Source organism: Palaemon carinicauda, chromosome 26 (genome assembly GCF_036898095.1).
Source record: "Palaemon carinicauda isolate YSFRI2023 chromosome 26, ASM3689809v2, whole genome shotgun sequence".
NCBI classification, from domain to species: Eukaryota; Metazoa; Arthropoda; class Malacostraca; order Decapoda; family Palaemonidae; genus Palaemon; species Palaemon carinicauda.
Window position 1 is genome coordinate 82,455,950 of NC_090750.1, and position 22,216 is coordinate 82,478,165.

Consider the following 22,216-nt stretch of genomic DNA (forward strand, 5'->3'; position numbering starts at 1 on the left):
AAATGAATACTTATCTATATGCAACAAGGCAAAAATGGCTATTTATTTGCTGCGCAAGCTCCCATTTATGCAAATTAGAAATAACTAAATATGAATTATAGCACCATAACTGAAAAATCTTTTAACTACAAAAAAATCTTTATTACATGCATAATGCTTGGGCCTGCTTATGATTTTCCTTTCTTCTTTATCACATCTCTTGTCATGAAAGAGCTGAATTTTGGCCATTTGCTGTGCTCTGTTACAAATATTACTGGTATATTGAAACAAACATCAGATTTACAATCATTCGTTTACACTTTCTATATGCAGTGATGCCAAATTAGTGAATTTACTTTAAATCTGCTCTGTTTTTGTGCCTTTTTCTTCATTCCAGAAAGCTAAACTCTCCTTTCAAATGCCAAATATTTTCAGGCAGACTCTCTCTATAGTATATATACATGATTAATTTGTAGTGACGTTGAAAACCTTTTTATAGATCATTTCTCTTTATCTCTAAACATTATCCATAGACCTATCATGCCACGAAAATCGTTATTATAGACCATTTCTTGTTATCTCTATACTATCTCCATAAGCCTATCATGCCACGAAAATTGTTCTTGTAGACCATTTCTTTTTATCTCTATACATTATTCATAGGCTTATCATGCCACGAACAAACACGCCATGTAGCCCAAAATGCCACAAATTTAGCAAATCCTTTGATTTTTACTGTATATCTAGATGAAAATAGTTATTACAAACCAATTCTCTACCCATAGGCCTATCATGCCACGAACAAACACATCATGTATCCCAAAGTGCCCAAAATTTAGCAATTCTCTTCATTTTTATATCTAAGAAACTGTTTTAGTTTGATCATACCAAAGGATGGCGTTTGGAAGAATCCTGCGCTTCTAAATATAGAGCACTTCTGTAAGAGGGCTCTTGGGCGATCTGTGCTCTGAGCAAAGTTGACGATGCGGCCATTGAGTGTAGCATCGCCAATGCAGCCGAAGAAGTTAGTATCGGTTGCAGATGCTGCAGCTGCAATGCTGTATGTGTCTGGTACACCTCCAAAGAATACCGGACCATCAAGCTGGACGGCTCTTTTTTGCACATCCACCCTGTGAATGATAATGAATCGGTTAAATCAGTAAAACTTCAAAAGTTCAAACTTGCAGCAAATATTTCTTTTTACTTCTTTAAGTTGAACAGGCTGACGTAAGTCTTTTTAATAATTTATATATGAAAAATATGTTTTAATGTTGCTACTGTTCTTAAAGTATTTTATCTTAATTATTCATCACTTCTCACTTAGTTTATTTATTTCCTTATTTCCTTTCCTTACTGGGCTATTTATCCTTATTGGAGCCCTTGGGCTTATAACATCCTGCTTTTCCAACTAGGGTTGTAGCTCAGCTAATAATAATAGTACTAATGATTACACAACACAGTATGATCTCCGGATAAAATCTCTCTCTCGTTAGTTGATAATCAATAAAATTTACTGATAAATTTGGAAAATGCAAATGCTAAGATTAAGATGATTTTGATACAGAATTCCTACGGCAATGCTTTTATTATTATTATTATTATCATTATTATTATTATTATTATTATTATTATTACTAGCTAAGCTACAACCATAGTTGTAAAAGTCGGATGCTACAAGCCCTAGGGGTCCAACAGGAAAACTATCCCAGTGAGGAAAGGAAACAAGTAAACGATATGTGAGAAATAATGAATAACAAATATAAAATATCCTTACATCAAAATGGGTCTTTCATATATAAACTATGAAGAAAGACTTATACAAATTGCTCCTAGTCTTATATAAAATCCTTTATATCAGTATTGACAAGAATCTTTCATTTACAAATGTACCCCTTACCTTTTCAAAAGCTATAACATGACCTAATCTTTGACAATAGAAAAATTCTGGAAAGTTATGAGCATGAACTCCGAGCTGCACTTGTTTTTAATCAGTTGACAGAGCTAAATAACTTTCTACAGAGTTGATAATTAACCCATCAACTATATAAAAACTGTTAAGACCATACAGACAGACGTCAGAGTTAAATAACTTCCTAAAGAGTTAATAATTAACCCATCAACTACATAAAAACTGTTAATACCATAGAGACAGATGTCAGAGCTAAATAACTTTCTACAGAGTTAATAATTAACCCTTCAACTACATAAAAACTGTTAAGACCATAAAGCCAGATGTCAGAGCTAAATAACTTTCTACAGAGTTAATAATTAACCCATTAACTACATAAAAACTGTTAATTCTATAAAGACAGTTGACAGAGCTAAATAACTTTCTACAGAGTTAATAATTAACCCATTAACTACATAAAAGCTGTTAAGAACATGAAGATATAACTTACTTGTAAGATTTGTAATCATCAATGTCGAGGCGAAGGACATTGTGTTCCCGTGTTGCAATGACAACGTGCCATTCACTGTCATTGTACTTGTCAAATGAACCTGAAATATTATTATTATTATTATTATCATTATTATCTATTATTATTATTATTATTATTATTAGTAGTAGTAGTAGTAGTAGTAGCAGTAGTAGTAGTAGTAGTAGTAGTATCATTATTAATATTATTATTGATATTATTATTATTATTATTATCATTATTATTATTATTACCATTATTATTATTATTATTATTATTATTATTATTATTATTATAAGCTAAGCTACAACCCTAGTTGAAAAAGCAAGATGCTATTAGCCTAAGGGCTCCAACAGGGAAAAATAGCTCAGTGAGGAAAGGAAACAAGGAAATACACAAACTACAAAAAAAATAATGAACAATTAATATAAACTACTTTAAGAACAGTAAGAAGAGTAAATTAGATCTTTCATATTCAAACTATAAAAACTTCATAAAACAAGAGGAAGAAAAATAAGATAGAATAGTGTGCCTGAGTGTACCCTTAAGCAAGAGAACTCTACCCCAAGACAGTGGAAGACCATGGTACAGTGGCTATGGCACTGCCCATGACTAGAAAACAATATTTTGATTTTGGAGTGTCCTTCTCCTAGAAGAGCTGCTTACCACAGCTAAAGAGTCTTTTCTACAGTTACCAAGAGGAAAGTAGCCACATTGCAGTAGTTAATACCTTCAGCGAAGAAAAATTGTTTGGTAATCTCAGTGTTGGCAGGTGTATGAGGACACAGGAGAATGTGGAAAGGATAGGCCAGACTATTCGGTGTATGTATAGCAAAGAAAAAATGAGCCGTAACCAGAGAGAGGTTTCAATACAGTACTGACTGGCCAGTCGAAGGAATAACACAAGCAAAGGATAAGAAATTTCTAGACATTGATTTTAAAGCATTGCATAAAATTGTTGACTTCATTAAATTAAATTTATTGAAATATAATATATTACAACAGACTTTTTAACTACCAATTGATAAACCTTGTCTGAAGTGTTTTTTTTTTTTTGTGTGTGTGTGTAAATCTGTATAAAGAAAGTTATGAAAAATTCAAGAGAGATATTTTAATATTGAAATAATAATTTTAATTTTTGTGAAAGATAGAGTTTATCTAGATTTTCTTAAGGGTCACCAAGCAATCGAATTAATGAGAAATTCAAGGAGAAATATTTCAATATTGAAGTCTTAATTATTAGCAATTTTGCGGAAGAGGGACCTTAACGAGGTTTTCTTACGGGTTAGCAATTTATGAAAAATTCAAGGAGCAATTTTGAATATTGAAGTCTTAATAATTACAATTTTGTGGTAAAGGGACCTTATCTAGCTATTCTTAAGGATCGGCAAGCTATTGAATTTATGAAATATTCAAAGAGAAATATTCTAATATTGAAGTCTTATTAATAGTAATTTTGTGGAAGAGGGACCTTATCTAGCTTTTTTTAAGGGTCAGCAAGATATCAAATTTATGAAAAATTCAAGGAGAAATATTTTGATATTGAAGTCTTCATTATAGCTATTTTTGTGAAAGACAGACCTTACCGAGGTTCTCTTACAGAGTAACAATTTATGAAAAATTGAAGGAGAAATATTCTAATATTAAAGTCTTATTATTAGAAATTTTGTGGAAGAGGGACATTATCTAGCTTTTTTTAAGGGCCAGCAAGCTATCGAATTTAAGAAACAATTCAAGGAGAAATATACTTATATTTAATTTTGTGGAAGAGGGGCCTTATCTAGGTTTTCTTAAGGGAATCATTATCAAATCTAAACTGAATAACTCCAGATGACAATATCACTCCTCTTATAGCTTGCTTCTATAAGAAACAGCTTCTGATATACTTATACTGTATTGAATTTTGTGGAAGAGGGGCCTTATCTATGTTTTCTTAAGGGCATCATTATCAAATCTAAACTGAAAAATTTCAGATAACAATATCACTCCTCTTAAAGCTTGCTTTCACTAGAAACAACTTCTGTAAATTACCAGTGGTAAGCTCTCCTCCTGGGAAAGCTCTGAGAATGAGCGCACTCTCAGCCATGGAGAGTGAAAGGTAGCTGCTCTGATCAGCTGTTGAAGCGTAGAATATCATTCCATCTGGCTGATCCGTCTTGAATTTGAAGACGAGCTGCAAACCGCTTCCCTCGGGGCTGTCGTACATGACGTAGCCAGGTGCCTCGGAGTCAAAGGAAACTAGACTTGCCACCTGAAATCAGAATTAATGTTATCCAGGCTATTTTTGATGTTTCTCCTTCAAGACTGATAAAAGGTGTCCAAACCCCGAGAAAGGATCACTCCTGTACTAATTGATTTAGACTGGCTGCCTATTAAAGCAAGAATTGAGTTTAAAATAAGTAAAATAACCTATCAAGTTATCAGAACCAGACGTCAAATATCTAAGAGAATTGCTACATATTGTGCACCCAACAAATTGTATTGACACGACAATAGTGACAGACGGTTTCAAATGATTGGAACCTAGATATATGTCTACTGTAGGCTTTAGAGCCTTTAAATATGAGGCCCCAAGACTATATAATAAGCTCCCACTAGACATCTGAAAGACTAAAGATATAAAGGCTTTCAATAGGAAACTGAAGACTTTCTTGTTCTCTATGAACTTCGACAGTGTGGATTTGATAATAAATGAGAAATATGCAGTTCGAATTGTTGAATGCTTTGGAACAAACATGATAAAATGACTGGGAAGGTCCTATAGAGAGTAGGGTTCCCCTGCTGTATAGGACCAGAAAAGCAGCCCTTAAAGTAAAAAGTAAAGACAGAAACAAAGTATAATTTACCAATGAAAATTTGAGCCTAATGTTGCAGTGACCTTACCTGAATTGGACATCCTGGCACAGTACCAAGAGATTCTGTGCTCTTTGTCAGATCTACATTAACCGAAGACAAGACGACATTGTCCATGCAGCCGTTGAAATCATCATTGGTGATGTCGGTAAAATCATGTTCTCCTGGATAGCCACCGAAGTACATGACCTCTGGGATATCTCTGAATTGCTTCGCGTTGCCTGCAGATTTTCCTTGGATGGTCTCTTGGTTTATCTGTGAAAGGGATAAGAAATCGTCATTTATTGTTGGGAAGAAGCTGTTACAGTTGTTGGAGATTATGCCCTTATTGTTTTAACATTTCAGTAATATGAAAAAAATGCCAAATTTATATAGTTTTTGGAGATTATGTCCTAAATACTTGTTTTAACATTTCAGTAACATGAAAAAATGCCAAATTTATATAGTTTTTCGAGATTATGTCCTAAATACTTGTTTTAACATTTCAGTAGCATGAAAAAATTATAAATCTATATAGTTTTTGGATATTGTACCCTAAATACTTGTTTTAACATTTCAGTAATATGAAAAAATGCCAAATTTATAGATATTGGAGATTGTGTCATAAACATTTATCGTTTTAACATTTCAGTAATATAAAAAATTTCAAATTTATACATTTTTTGGAGATCATACCCAAATATTTCTCTTTTTAAAATTTCAGTAATATGAAAAAATGCCAAATTTATATAGTTTTTGGAGATTATGTCCTAAATACTTGTTTTAACATTTCAGTAATATAAAATAATTCAAATTTATACAGTTTTTGGAGATTATACCCAATTTTTTTTTCTTACTTCAGTAATATGAAAAAGTGTCAAATTCATACAGGTGTTGGAGATCGTGTCCTAAATACTTGTTCTTTTAACATTTCAGTAATATGAAAAAAGGCCAAATTTATACTGTTGAAGATTATGTCCTAAATATTGTCGTTTTAACACTTCATTGATATGAAAAATGCAGTAGATATTTTAAAAAATAACTAAAGGCTCTGATTAAAACCAATTGTCAATTTACTCTGTAGACCAATTAATAAGCATAATAACCCACAATTTATGAAAAAAAAAATTGAATTTATTGAGCTTTCGAAGGGACCCTCTCCCTTCCTCTTCAGAAAACAAAATTTAGTTTTCTGAAGAGGAAGGGAGATGGTCCCTTCGAAAGCTCAATAAATATAAATTTTTCATAAATTGTGGGTTATTTTATTTATCACACATACATGGAAAATTGTGTATCTTAATGTATTGATAAACGTACCTTTAGGACACCATTACTCTGTTGCCTGGCAACTTCGACATGATGCCACTGTCCATCATTGTAAGTATTTTCTGATCTTATGGTTGCACTGCCAGTTCCCAGGTCATACTGGAAGATCACGTGACCTTCTTCCAGTGAGACGCTCATAAACTGCTCCTGTAGGAAAAGTGGATAATATTAATTTCTTTACATTATGCCATTATTGAAAGGTAAATGTCTGATTTCAGTTCTAGTTTCATCAGAATAGATGTTCACCAGAATATCAGCCAGGCAAGCCCAAACCCTCTTTATGGTGTCCAAACACAGCAGTGGCCTCCCCAGTAAACAGCTTAAACTCACAGCCCCCATTTCTTCACATTGTGCCTTTATTGAAAGGTAAAGGTATCTCATTTAGTTTCAGTTCCAGTTTCCTCAGAATAGATGCTCGCCAGAATGTCAGCCGGGCAAGCCCAACCCCCATTGATGGTATCCAAACACAGCAGTGGCCTCCCCAGTAAAAAGCTTAAACTAATGATCATGAGCTGGGATCGATCTGCTGCCATGCGAATGCTAGGCAAACACGTTACTACTGTACCAGCCAGGAGGCTAGTTGCATTATGTTAAGTTAAAGATGGCTGGTTTCAGTTCGAGTTTTATCAGAATAGATGCTGACTAGAATGTCAGCCAGGCAAGCCCAACACCCCACTGTGGTGCCCAACCACAGCAGTGGCCTCGCCAGTAAACAGCTTAAACTCACAGTCCTGGGCTGGGATCGATCTACTGCCATGCGAATTCTAGGGGGACACGTTAGCACTGTACTAGCCAGGCACAATTATGAAATCAACTATAACAATAAGTTATACTTCAAAAACTGTAAATAGATACGTGGTATGGCTCTCCAACTATTGTAATTTGTCCTAGAATTCTTAATATTTGACTCATTGTTGTACTTACGTTCTTGCTAACTATCATGAATAGAATTCCGTCCTCGGCGAAGGTCTTGAAGTCCATCTGTATATCGAAGAGCTTCTGGAATCGGTAGCCATTGCGCGTGTCAAGGGCAGCATATCCATTGCCATCAAATCGTAAACCAGTGACGGGTTTCAGATCGACGAGTTTATCTCTGAAAGGTAATTGTTTTTGAAATGCTGTAGTGTGAGAAGATTATAGAACTAATTTTCTAATATACTCTATTTCAAAGGATTTATAGATACAATTTTCTATAAAGTATTCCATTTTTAATTATTTACAGATATAATTTTCTATAAAATACTATATGAGACTTCGATCCAAAGAATCTAATGAAATCTCGGTTTCCATTCCAATGTTTCTCCGATTAGTGTGAAGTAAATAATCATAATAATTTATATGAATAAAAATTTTCATAATTTTAATATTAATGATAATTTCAATAACAGTAATAAAAATAATTTCAATAATCTTGCTAATAATAATAATAATAATAATAAGAAGAAGAAGAAGAAGAAGAAGAAGAAGAAGAATCTAGAATTAAACATCTGTATCTAACTTACCTTTCTAGAGCACCTCTCTGTTCAATATTATTCGTTCCATTATGTATGAAATTCCAAAGGCCAATTGGCCGGTCATTAATCCTCAGATCCTCTATTTGTCCAAAGAATGAAGTGCTTCTGATCGACTTGTCCACTTCCACCCCCGGAGGAATACCTCCGACGAAGATCTTGGAGACTTTCGGATCCAAGTTGAAGACTGAGAAGCGCCCGGGCAGAACTTCCTCCACGGAGCGGGAGTCGATCTCACCGTCCACTTCACGTTCGATGGATAACTTGACCACTTTGCCAGTCCTGGGAAAAATAGATGTGTTTAAATCATGGTGAGCTATTTAAAGGCAAACGTAATTTGAAACTTAAGCAATAATAATTGAAACTGGATCAACAAACAGATTTTAAGTCATGGTGAGCTTTTTAAAGGCAAACGTAATTTGAAACTGAAGCAATAGATAGGTGTGTTTAAATTATGGTGGGCTATTTAAAGGCAAAAGGTAATTTGAAACTAAAGCAATAAATAGATGTTTAAATCATGGTGAGCTATTTAAAGGCAAAAGGTAATTTGAAACTAAAGAAATAAATAGATGTTTAAATCATGGTGAGCTATTTAAAGGCAAAAGGTAATTTGAAACTAAAGCAATAAATAGATGTTTAAATCATGGTGAGCTATTTAAAGGCAAAAGGTAATTTGAAACTGAAGCAATAAATAGATGTTTAAGTCATGGTGAGCTAAATTATTTAAATGAAAACAAAAATAATTTGAAACTGAAGGAATAATAATTGAAACTGGAGCAATAAATAGATGTTTAAGTCACGGTGAACAAGAGTTAAAGGCAAAATGTAATTTGAAACTGAAGAAGCAATGTTCAAGTCATAGTGAACAATTTAAAGCCAAAAGGTAATTTGAAACTGTAGCAATAAATAGATGTTTAAACCATAGTGAGCTATTTAAAGGCAAACGTAAATTGAAACTGAAGCAATAAATAGATGTTCAAGTCATGGTGAGCAATTTAAAGGCAAATGTAATTTGAAATTGAAGCAAAAAATGGATGTTAAAGTCATGGTGAGCTATTATAGACAAAAGGTAGTTTGAAACTGAAGCAATATTTAGATATCTTCAAATCATGGTGAGGTATTTAAATGAAAAACTTAATTTGAAACTGAAACAATAAATGGATGTTTAAATCATATTGAGCTATATAAAGGCAAAGGTAATTTGAAACTGAAGCAATAAATAGATGTTTAAGTCATGGTGAACGACATAAATGAAAAAGGTAATTTGAAACTGAAGCAATAAATAGATGTTTAAATCTTGGTTAGCTATTTAAATGAAAAAGGTAACTTGAAACTGAAGTAATGAATAGATTTTAAGTCATGGTGAGCTTTTTAAAGGCAACCGTAATTTGAAACTGAAGCAATAGATAAATGTGTTTAAATTATGGTGAGCTATTTAAAGCTAAAGGGTAATTTGAAACTGAAGAAGCAATGAATAGATGTTTAAGTCATGGTGTGCTATTTAAAGCCAAAAAGTGATTTGTTTAAATCATGGTGAGCGAGTTAAAGATAAAAGGTAATTTGAAACTGTAGCAATAAATAGATGTTTAAATCATAGTGAGCTATTTAAAGGCAAACGTAATTTGAAACTGAAGCAATAGATAGATATGTTTAAATTACGGTGAGCTATTTAAAGCCAAAAGGTAATTGGAAACTGTAACAATAAATAGATGTTCAAGACATGGTGAGCGAGTTAATTTAAAGGCAAAAGGTAATTTGAAACTGAAGCAATAAATATATTTTAAGTCATGGTGAGTTTTTTAAAGGCAAAAGGTAACTTGAAACTGGAGCAATAAATAGATGTTTAAATTATGGTGAGCGATTTAAATGCAAAAGGTAACTAGAAATTGAGGCAAGAAATAGATGTTCAAGTCATGGTGAGCTATTTAAAGCCAAAAGGTAATTTGAAACTGAAGCAATACATAGATTTTAAGTCAAGGGGAGCGATTAAAAGCTAAAAGGTAATTTGAAACTGAAGCAATAAAAAGATGTGTTCAAGTCATGGTGAGCTATTTAAAGGCAAAAGGTAGTTTAAAACTGAGGCAATATTTAGGTATGTTTAAATCATGGTGAGCTATTTAAAGTCAAACATAATTTGAAACTGAAGCAATAAATAGATGTTCAAGTCATGGTGGGCTATTTAATGAATTATTTAAAGCCAAAAGGTAATTTGAAACTGAAGCAATAAATAGATGTTTAAGTCATGGTGAGCAGTTTAAAGGCAAATGTAAATTGAAACTGAAGCAATAAATAGATGTTAAAGTCATGGAGAGCTATTTAAGACAAAAGATAGTTTGAAATTGAAGCAATATTTAGATATCTTTAAATCATGGTGAGGTATTTAATTGAAAAAGGTAATTTGAAACTGAAGCAACAAATGGATTTTAAGTCATGGTGAGCTATTTAAAGCCGAAAGGTAATTTGAAACTGAAGCAATAAATAGATGTTTAAATCATATTGAGCTATTTAAAGGCAAAGGTAATTTGAAAGTGAAGCAATAAATAGATGTTTAAGTCATGGTGAACGATATAAATGAAAAAGGTGATTTGAAACTGAAGCAATAAATAGATGTTTAAATCTTGGTTAGCTATTTAAATGAAAAAGGTAATTTGAAACTGAAGTAATGAATAGATTTTAAGTCATGGTGAGCTTTTTAAAGGCAACCGTAATTTGAAACTGAAGCAATAGATAGATGTGTTTAAATTATGGTGAGCAATTTAAAGCTAAAGGGTAATTTGAAACTGAAGAAGCAATGAATAGATGTTTAAGTCATGGTGAGCTATTTAAAGCCAAAAAGTGATTTGTTTAAATCATGGTGAGCGAGTTAAAGATAAAAGGTAATTTGAAACTGTGGCAATAAATAGATGTTTAAATCATAGTGAGCTATTTAAAGGCAAACGTAATTTGAAACTGAAGCAATAGATAGATGTGTTTAAATTATGGTGAGCTATTTAAAGCAATTTGAAACTGAAGCAATAAATAGATGTTCAAGTCATGGTGAGCGAGTTAATTTAAAGGCAAAAGGTAACTTGAAACTGGAGCAATAAATAGATGTTCAAGTCATGGTGAGCTATTTAATGAGCTATTTATAGCCAAAAGGTAATTTCAAACTGAAGCAATAAATAGATTTTAAGTCATGGTAAACTATTTAAAGGCAAATGTAAGTTGAAACTGAAGTAATAAACAGATGTTTAAACCATGTTGAGCGATTTAAAGGCAAAAGGTAATTTGAAACTGAAGCAATGAATAGATGTTTAAATCATGTTGAGCGATTTAAAGGCAAAAGGTAATTTGAAACTGAAGCCATAAATAGATGTTTGAATCATGGTGAGTGATTTAAATGCAAAAGGTCATTTGAAACTGAAGCAATAGATAGATGTTTAAATCATGGTGAGCTATTGAAAGGCAAAGTGTAATTTGAAACTGAAGCACTAGACACTCAAAAGACTGAAGATATTAATGCTTTCAAGAGGAAACTGAAGACTTTCTTGTTCTCTAAGTACTTCGATAATGTGGATTTGACAATAAACGAGCAATATGCGGAGTGAAATGCTGAATGCCTTGGAATGAACATGATAAAATGACTGTGAAGGTCCTGTAGAGAGTAGGATTTCCCAGCTGTAAAGGACCAGAAAGGCATTCTTTCATTGCCTTTCTACAATGATCTTACTCCATACTTTATCAGCAAGATAAAAGTCATTGTTTCATTAAGTGTCTACAATGATTAGTCCACACTTTATCAGTAAGGTAAAAGTCATATTTTCATTGTCTGACTACAATGATCTTACTCCACACTTTAGCAGTAAGATTAAATTCATTGTTTCATTGTCTGACTACAATGATCTTACTCCACATTTTATCACCAAGATAAAAGTCATTGTTTCATTACCTTTCTTCAGTGATCTTACTCCACACTTTATCAAAAAATAAAGGTCATTCTTTCATTTACCTTTCTACAATGATCTTAGTCCACACTCTATCAGCAGATAAAAGTCATTGTTTCATTGCCTCTCTACAATGATCTTACTCCACAATCTATCAGAAAAATAAAGGTCATTCTTTCATTTACCTCTCTACAATGATCTTAGTCCACACTTTATCAACAAGATAAAGGTCATTGTTTCATTACCTTTCTACAATGATCTTAGTCCACACTCTATCAGCAAGGTAAAGGTCATTGTATTCGATGGTATGAGCTCCAGCTCCCAGGTCCATGGTGAGATGGAGAAATCCTTGATCGAGTTCCAGAGCCATGAAGTCATCACTCAAGGATCGCCTCATCTTCTGGCTGCCTCCTACCGGTGTTCCCATGAACATGAGGAGTCCTGTGGGCTCGTTGGTTTGCACGTAGAAGGATAGCTGTCAGTGGTAAGAGGAGGTTGTTTAGTTTCTTCAGGTTATTAATATTATTAATAGCCAAGCTACAACCCTAATTTGAAAAGCAAGATGCTATAAACCCAAGGGCTGCAACAGGGAAAAATAGCCCAGTGAGGAAAGGAAATAGGGAAATAAATAAATGATAACAAATTAACAATAAATCATACTAAAAACAGTAACAACGTCAAAACAGATATGTCATGTATAAACTATAGAGAGACTTATGTCAGCCTGTTCAACATAAAAACATTTGCTGCAACTTCGAACTTTTGAAGTTCTACTGATTCAACTACCCGATTAGGAGGATCATTCCACAACTTGGTCACAGCTGGAATAAAACTTCTAGAATACTGTGTAGTATTGAGCCTCATGATGGAGAAGGCCTGACTATAAGAATTAACTGCATCTTTAGTGTTACGAACAGGATGGAACTGACCAGGAAGTGAATAAAAGAATATTGTTGCTCTTCCAATGGTTTTTCCTTCTCTTCTACTCGTAGATCACATGCTTTAAATAGCAGATCACTGTCATAGATTGGTAAATCGCAAACTTCTGCTACAGGAAAGGAGAAGGAGAGGGAGACCAAAGTGAAGGTGGATGGACTGTATCAAGGATGACCTTCGATCAAAGGGATTAACCGGTGATGAAGTGTGGGACAGAGGTAGATGGAGAACGCTGGCCAGAAACATCGACCCCACATAAAAGTGGGAAAAGATGCAGACGAAGAAGAAGTTGCTCTTCTAATATGTGATGTACCAAAAGTTTGCGATCTACCAATCTATAATAGTGATTTGCTATTTATGGCATGTGATCTACGAGTAGAAGCGATGGAAAAACCATTTAAAGTTTTAAGAATTATACCCGAAATAAAGACCAACGGGGTGGTACGAGCGCAGCCTCTATAAGTACCGCTTGCCAGTATATAGGAGCGGTGAAGTTTTTTGTCCTTTGTTAGAGAAGCGAGCCACGGCGGAGGAAAAAACAGTCCGATAGATCAAATATTGGAATGAAAACAACTCGGTAGAACACATATTGGAAGAGCGCCGGAATATTAATATCTTAACTCGCTGATAAGATCTTAAATTGAAACTAAGAATTAGATAAAATCATAATTTTGCTCCGTGCACTTTCAGTAATTTTGTTAATTATATAAGCTAAAAAACAGCATTAAATCAAATCAAAATTACTCTCATTTTCTTTCATTTATTACCAAATAAATGAAATAATAGTTGAAATAAAAATAGAAGGGCTTGAAACTCATGAAATTGCCACCCTGTGAACTCATGCAAACATTTAGCATCAAGTACATACTGAATCTCCTTTCGATTGAAAAAAAAAAAAAAATAAAAAAAATAAAAGTGTTGTTTTGTGATGACTGGTATACAAAACTTTTGCTATTTTAGTGAGCTCAAAGGTATTTGGATAGTTATTACAAATATATTGCAGAGAATTGAATTCTAATGCTATTATTCTTAAAATATTTTATTTTGATTGTTAATTACTTCTCTTGTAGTTTATTTATTTCCTTATTTCCTTTCCTCACTGGGTTATTTTCCCTGTTGGAGCCCTTGGCTTATAGCATCTTGCTTTTCCAACTAGGGTTGTAGCTTAGCAAATAATAATAATAATAATAATAATAATAATAATAATAATAATAATAATAATAATAATAACTGCTGCCAGTTGGGGCAGAGTTAAAATTTTGAAATTTATCATTGGAAGTTGAAAATAATGATCATGTTAAATACAATTTTTATTTTTAAATTTGATAAATTTTTATTATAGTTAAAAGAAAAAAAAAAGCCTAATACCATATTATATTGATTGTACGATAAGTTCCCTCCACCTTCATGTTTTACTTTCGAGAAAATTGCAAAAAAGAAAAAAAGAATTCAAAACTGAAAAATTGTTTTAAATCATCCTAGTTACAGCAATTTCTTAATATAGATCTTATGAACAATAAAATCAATATGTGGCATTGTATCTTATCAATAAGATATTATTTCTATATATATGGCCATTTCCAAAAGTATAATTATCTAATATTTAAAATTAGAAAAAAGAATCATACGAGCAATTTAAAAAAAAAAAAAAAAAACTAAAACTTCAAAGTATCTTCGTAGCTGTGGCAGCTTTGGTTGAGATCTTAAGAATTTTGCAGCCTAAAATCTAAGAAAAAATATCATACGAGCAGTTTCAATACGCTTCATATTTTATAAAAAATCGAAAAAAAAAAAAAAACATTACTTCTGAGTACCTTCGTAGCTGTAGCAGCCTTGGTAAGATCTTCAGGATTCTGCAGTTCAATCGTCGTATTGGGCAAGAATGAAACTCCCACTTTGATCTTGTTGGCAAGTTCCCTCGTCTTCTTGATGGTGTCCCTCAACTTTTCCAGACGGTCGCCAACGTCAATTCCTTTGGCCTGGATGACGTCCTTCCTGGTGCGGAGGGTACCCGAAAGTTCAACCATTTCGGGGACTACGCGCTCAACTTGTTCAACTGAAATTGATTTATTATTAATATTATCATCATTATTATTATTACTAGCTAAGCTACGAGTACAATCCTAATGGTAAAAGCACGATGCTATAGGCCCATGGGGTCCAACAGGGAAAATAGCCCTGTGAGGAAAGGATATGAGGAAATAGATAGAATAGTGTGCCTGAGTGTACCCTCAAGCAAGAGAACTCTAACCAAAGACAGTGGAAGACCATGGCAAAGAGGCTATGGCATTATTATTATTACTATCATTATTATTATTATTATTATTATTATTATTATTATTATTATTATTAGCTAAGCTACAACCCTAAATGGAAAAGCAGGATGCTCTAGGCCCAAAGGGCTCCAACAAGGAAAAATATCCAAGTGAGGAAAGGAAATAAGGAAATAAATATACAAGCGAAGTCATGGACAATCAAAATAGAATATCTTCAGAACAGTAACAACATTTAATTATATATTTAATATATAAACTATACAAACTTTTTAAAAAATGAGAAAGAGAAACAAGATAGAATAGTGTGCCCGAGTGTACCCTCAAGCAAGAGAACTCGAACCTAAAAAAGGGGAAGACCATGGTACAAAGGCTATGGCATTACCCAAGACTCGAGAACAATTGTTTGATTTTGGAGTGTCTCCTAGAAGAGCTGCTTATCACAGCTAAAGAGTCCCTTCTACCCTTACCAAGAGGAAAGGGGCCACTGACCAATTACGCTGCAGTAATTAACCGCTTGAGTGAAGAAGAAAGGTATGTGGTACAAGATCCGGCCTTAAGTTCTACTTAAAGGTTTAAAGGCCGCTCATGAATGGCAGAGGCATGGGACAGTGACATTGCCCTATCAAACAGGACAATGCCCTCGAGACTGGCCATATTACAAATGATCAGGGCCCAAGCCCCCTCTCCACCCAAGCTAGGACCAAGGAGGGGCAGGCAGTGGCTGTTGATGCCTCAGCAGATAGACCTATTGGCTCTCCCAAACCCTCCATCCTTAGCTCACAAGGATGGTGAGAATGTAGTGACCAAAGGGGCTAACGAGTCTGAGTGGGACTCGAACCCCAGTATGGCAATCACCAGGCAAGGACGCTACCTCCAGGCCATCACAACCCTGTGGACTAATCGTAAGATCTGGGTATTGTTAGATTCCATCAGAATTGGAGGATCCAAATCTACAGTACAGTTTCTGACTAACTTTACAAAGTGATTTAAGGAGTTATGAAAAGCTTTAAAAAAAAGGATAATTGATCTAGATATTCTCAATCTATTATTGCAGATACCAGAATAATAATGTCTAATTGTTGTGGTAATACTTATAATTGTAGGCCTAAAGTGACTGCGGTAACACATCAAACAATTTAAGTTTCAGAAATGCACCATCGAAAAGAAGCATATAAAATATAATTGCCATATGTAAAATATTACTTGTTTAAATAATCAATAATTATGATGGTACACAACATTAAATCGTCATTTTACATTAAATTACTTCAACACTTTTCTTTTCATTACACTAAATTGCAATGATGAACTATCAAATGATCCTGGCTATATAATGGTGGACCGATAATACCAAATAGCTAAAAAGTTTACAGAAGAAAGGATTATAAATGTAAAGATGTCTGATTTCAGTTCCAGTATCATCAGAGTATATGCTCACCAGAACATCAACAGGGCAAGCCCAACCCACCCGCTGTGGTACCCAACCACAGCAGTAGCCTCCCCAGTAAACAGCTTAAACTCATTGTCCCGGGCTGGGATCGACCTGCTACCATGCTAATGCAAGCCAAACGCATTACCACTGTACTAGCCAGGAGATTTAAGGCGGGTTTACACGATCAAACGGTTCGCCGAACGTAGTTCGACAGGCAAGTGTTTGAAGTGATGTTCGAACGTGTGAACGACGTATTTGGTTGTTGTCGAACGGTTCGAAGAAAGTCTGTTCTCACCTGACTTTTGTAGGCAGAGCTTCATTGTCCACATTTGTGGCTGACTCCACCTCTTCGAACCATTTGGCAAGCAGGTTCGACAACCTGGTTTGACGAACCGTTCGACCGTCTAAACCTGCCTTCAGTCTCCTGGATAGTACAGTGGTAACGCGTTTACTTTGTTATACATATATCCATGACTTCCTCAAGACAATAGTTGAAATAAATATGAAAATATGAAATAGGAATACCAAATGTAGGGTAATAAATATATACCTTGTTTGTATGCGAGCTGGATAGCCTTTTCTGTCTCCGCGATATTTCTCCTCAAAGCTCTGGCTTCCTCAGCTGCGGGAGGCAACTGTTCTTCAATGGTTGCTATGTTGAGAATAGCTTCGTTGGCTTTTTCTCTGTATTCCACTGCACTCGCTTTAAGGTTGGCAGCCTCCTCGGAGAATGAAGATGCCTCCAGGGACTGTAGTCCACTGAAATGTTTAATTGAATAAATGAAACAATAATGAGGTAATGTTCCTTATACAGTATGCAGTATAACATTGTCTATGAAGTTTGCCAAACAGCAGTATCAATATATGCAGGCTGCAGCACCACATTTTCTATTCAGTTTGTTAGACATCAGTGTCACTATATGGAGGCTGCTGCACCACATTGTCTATTTAGTTTGTTAGACATCAGTGTCACTATATGCAGGCTGCTGCACCACATTGTCTATTTAGTTTGTTAGACATCAGAGTCACTATATGCAGGCTGAACCACCACATTGTCTATTTAGTTTGTCAGACATCGGTGTCACTATATGCAGGCTGCACCACCACATTGTCTATTTAGTTTGTCAGACATCGGAGTCACTATATGCAGGCTGAACCACCACATTGTCTATTTAGTTTGTCAGACATCGGTGTCACTATATGCAGGCTGCACCACCACATTGTCTATTTAGTTTGTCAGACATCAGTGTCACTATATGCAGGCTGCACCACCACATTGTCTATTTAGTTTGTCAGACATCGGTGTCACTATATGCAGGCTGTTGCACCACATTGTCTATTTCGTATGTCAGACATCAGAGTCACTATATGCAGGCTGAACCACCACATTGTCTATTTCGTTTGTCAGACATCAGTGTCACTATATGCAGGCTGCACCACCACATTGTCTACTTCGTTTGTTAGACATCGGTGTTACTATATGCAGGCTGCACCACCACATTGTCTATTTAGTTTGTCAGACATCGGTGTCACTATATGCAGGTTGCACCACCACATTGTCTATTTAGTTTGTTAGACATCAGTGTCACTATTTGCAGGCTGTAGGCCAACATTGTCTATTTAGTTTGTTAGACATCAGTGTCACTATATGCAGGCTGAACCACCACATTGTCTATTTCGTTTTTTAGACATCGGTGTCACTATATGCAGGCTGAACCACCACATTGTCTATTTAGTTTTTTAGACATCGGTGTCACTATATGCAGGATGCACCACCACATTGTCTATTTAGTTTGTTAGACATCAGTGTCACTATTTGCAGGCTGTAGGCCAACATTGTCTATTTAGTTTGTTAGACATCAGTGTCACTATATGCCGGCTGCTGCACCACATTGTCTATTTAGTTTGTTAGACATCGGTGTCACTATATGCAGGCTGCTGCACCACATTTTCTATTCAGTTTGTTAGACATCAGTGTCACTATATGCAGGCTGCTGCACCACATTATCCATTTAGTTTGTTAGACAACAGTGTCACTATATGCAGGCTGCTGCACCAAATTGTCTATTTAGTTTGTTAGACATCAGTGTCACTATATGCAGGCTGCTGCACCACATTTTCTATTCAGTTTGTTAGACATCAGTGTCACTATATGCAGGCTGCTGCACCACATTATCCATTTAGTTTGTTAGACATCAGTGTCACTATATGCAGGCTGCACCACCATATTGTCGATTTATTTTGTTAGACATCTGTGTCACTATATGCAGGCTGCAGCACCACATTGTCTATTTAGTTTGTTAGACATCAGTGTCACTATATGCAGGCTGCTGCGCCACATTGTCTATTTACTTTGTTAGACATCAGTGTCACTATATGCAGGCTGGAGGCCCACATTGTCTATTTAGTTTGTTATACATCAGTGTCACTATATGCAGGCTGCTGCACCACATTGTCTATTTAGTTTGTTAGACATCAGTGTCACTATATGCAGGCTGCAGCACCACATTGTCTATTTAGTTTGTTAGACATCAGTGTCACTATATACAGGCTGCAGCACCACATTGTCTATTCAGTTTGTTAGACATCAGCGTCACTATATGCAGGCTGCAGCACCACATTGTCTATTTAGTTTGTTAGACATCAGTTTCACTATATGCAGGCTGCAGGACCACATTGTCCATGAAGTTTGTTAGACAGTAGTATCACTATATCACTATATGCAGGCTGCAGCCCCACATTGTCTATTTAGTTTGTTAGACATCAGTGTCACTATATGCAGGCTGCAGCACCACATTGTCCATTTAGTTTGTCAGACATCAGTGTCACTATATGCAGGCTGCAGCACCACATTGTCTATTTAGTTTGTCAGACATCAGTGTCACTATATGCAGGCTGCACCAGCACATTGTCTATTTAGTTTGTTAGACATCAATGTCACTATATGCAGGCTGCAGCACCACATTGTCTCTTTAGTTTGTCACACATCAGTGTCACTATATGCAGGCTGCACCACCACGTTGTCTATTTAGTTTGTTAGACATCAGTGTCACTATATGCAGGCTGCAGCACCACATTGTCTATTTAATTTGTTAGACATCGGTGTCACTATATGCAGGCTGCAGCCCCACATTGTCTATTTAGTTTGTTAGACATCGGTGTCACTATATGCAGGCTGCTGCACCACATTGTCTATTTAGTTTGTTAGACATCGGTGTCACTATATGCAGGCTGCTGCACCACATTGTCTATTTAGTTTGTTAGACATCAGAGTCACTATATGCAGGCTGCACCACCACATTGTCTATTTAGTTTGTCAGACATCGGTGTCACTATATGCAGGCTGCACCACCACATTGTCTATTTAGTTTGTCAGACATCGGTGTCACTATATGCAGGCTGCACCACCACATTGTCTATTTAGTTTGTCAGACATCGGTGTCACTATATGCAGGCTGCACCACCACATTGTCTATTTAGTTTGTCAGACATCGGTGTCACTATATGCAGGCTGTTGCACCACATTGTCTATTTCGTATGTCAGACATCAGAGTCACTATATGCAGGCTGAACCACCACATTGTCTATTTCGTTTGTCAGACATCAGTGTCACTATATGCAGGCTGCACCACCACATTGTCTATTTCGTTTGTTAGACATCGGTGTCACTATATGCAGGCTGCACCACCACATTGTCTATTTAGTTTGTCAGACATCGGTGTCACTATATGCAGGTTGCACCACCACATTGTCTATTTAGTTTGTTAGACATCAGTGTCACTATTTGCAGGCTGTAGGCCAACATTGTCTATTTAGTTTGTTAGACATCAGTGTCATTATATGCAGGCTGAACCACCACATTGTCTATTTCGTTTTTTAGACATCGGTGTCACTATATGCAGGCTGAACCACCACATTGTCTATTTAGTTTTTTAGACATCGGTGTCACTATATGCAGGTTGCACCACCACATTGTCTATTTAGTTTGTTAGACATCAGTGTCACTATTTGCAGGCTGTAGGCCAACATTGTCTATTTAGTTTGTTAGACATCAGTGTCACTATATGCAGGCTGCTGCACCACATTGTCTATTTAGTTTGTTAGACATCGGTGTCACTATATGCAGGCTGCTGACCAACATTTTCTATTCACTTTGTTAGACATCAGTGTCACTATATGCAGGCTGCTGCACCACATTATCCATTTAGTTTGTTAGACATCAGTGTCACTATATGCAGGCTGCACCACCATATTGTCTATTTAGTTTGTTAGACATCTGTGTCACTATATGCAGGCTGCAGCACCACATTGTCTATTTAGTTTGTTAGACATCAGTGTCACTATATGCAGGCTGCTGCGCCACATTGTCTATTTACTTTGTTAGACATCAGTGTCACTATATGCAGGCTGGAGGCCCACATTGTCTATTTAGTTTGTTATACATCAGTGTCACTATATGCAGGCTGCTGCACCACATTGTCTATTTAGTTTGTTAGACATCAGTGTCACTATATGCAGGCTGCAGCACCACATTGTCTATTTAGTTTGTTAGACATCAGTGTCACTATATACAGGCTGCAGCACCACATTGTCTATTCAGTTTGTTAGACATCAGCGTCACTATATGCAGGCTGCAGCACCACATTGTCTATTTAGTTTGTTAGACATCAGTGTCACTATATGCAGGCTGCAGGACCACATTGTCCATGAAGTTTGTTAGACAGCAGTATCACTATATCACTATATGCAGGCTGCAGCCCCACATTGTCTATTTAGTTTGTTAGACATCAGTGTCACTATATACAGGCTGCAGCACCACATTGTCCATTTAGTTTGTCAGACATCAGTGTCACTATATGCAGGCTGCAGCACCACATTGTCTATTTAGTTTGTCAGACATCAGTGTCACTATATGCAGGCTGCACCACCACATTGTCTATTTAGTTTGTTAGACATCAATGTCACTATATGCAGGCTGCAGCACCACATTGTCTCTTTAGTTTGTCACACATCAGTGTCACTATATGCAGGCTGCACCACCACGTTGTCTATTTAGTTTGTTAGACATCAGTGTCACTATATGCAGGCTGCAGCACCACATTGTCTATTTAATTTGTTAGACATCGGTGTCACTATATGCAGGCTGCAGCCCCACATTGTCTATTTAGTTTGTTAGACATCGGTGTCACTATATGCAGGCTGCTGCACCACATTGTCTATTTAGTTTGTTAGACATCGGTGTCACTATATGCAGGCTGCTGCACCACATTGTCTATTTAGTTTGTTAGACATCGGTGTCACTATATGCAGGCTGCTGCATCACATTGTCTATTTAGTTTGTTAGACATCAGTGTCACTATATGCAGGCTGCTGCACCACATTGTCTATTTAGTTTGTTAGACATCTGTTTCACTATACGCAGGCTGCAGCACCACATTGTCTATTCAGTTTGTTAGACATCAGTTTCACTATACGCAGGCTGCAGCACCACATTGTCTATTTAGATTGTTAGACATCAGTTTCACTATACGCAGGCTGCAGCCCCACATTGTCCATTTAGTTTGTTAGACATCAGTGTCACTAT

At 35.7% G+C, this 22,216-nt stretch overlaps 1 protein-coding gene across 4 annotated transcripts in view; it reads right to left on the bottom strand.

The window, feature by feature from the left end:
* The window catches only part of LanA (laminin subunit alpha), a 101,360-nt gene that overhangs the window by 13,155 nt on the left and 65,989 nt on the right, over nt 1-22,216 (bottom strand). For all 4 annotated transcript variants that reach the window (XM_068349824.1, XM_068349823.1, XM_068349822.1 and 1 more), the window contains exons 42-51: nt 17,183-17,391; nt 14,739-14,980; nt 12,234-12,463; nt 8,057-8,347; nt 7,479-7,647; nt 6,546-6,701; nt 5,280-5,504; nt 4,428-4,647; nt 2,379-2,478; nt 868-1,109 (exon numbers count right to left, since the gene is read on the bottom strand). In XM_068349824.1, the coding sequence (XP_068205925.1) occupies nt 868-1,109; nt 2,379-2,478; nt 4,428-4,647; nt 5,280-5,504; nt 6,546-6,701; nt 7,479-7,647; nt 8,057-8,347; nt 12,234-12,463; nt 14,739-14,980; nt 17,183-17,391 (2,084 nt within the window). The remainder of the gene's footprint in view (nt 1-867; nt 1,110-2,378; nt 2,479-4,427; nt 4,648-5,279; nt 5,505-6,545; nt 6,702-7,478; nt 7,648-8,056; nt 8,348-12,233; nt 12,464-14,738; nt 14,981-17,182; nt 17,392-22,216) is intronic.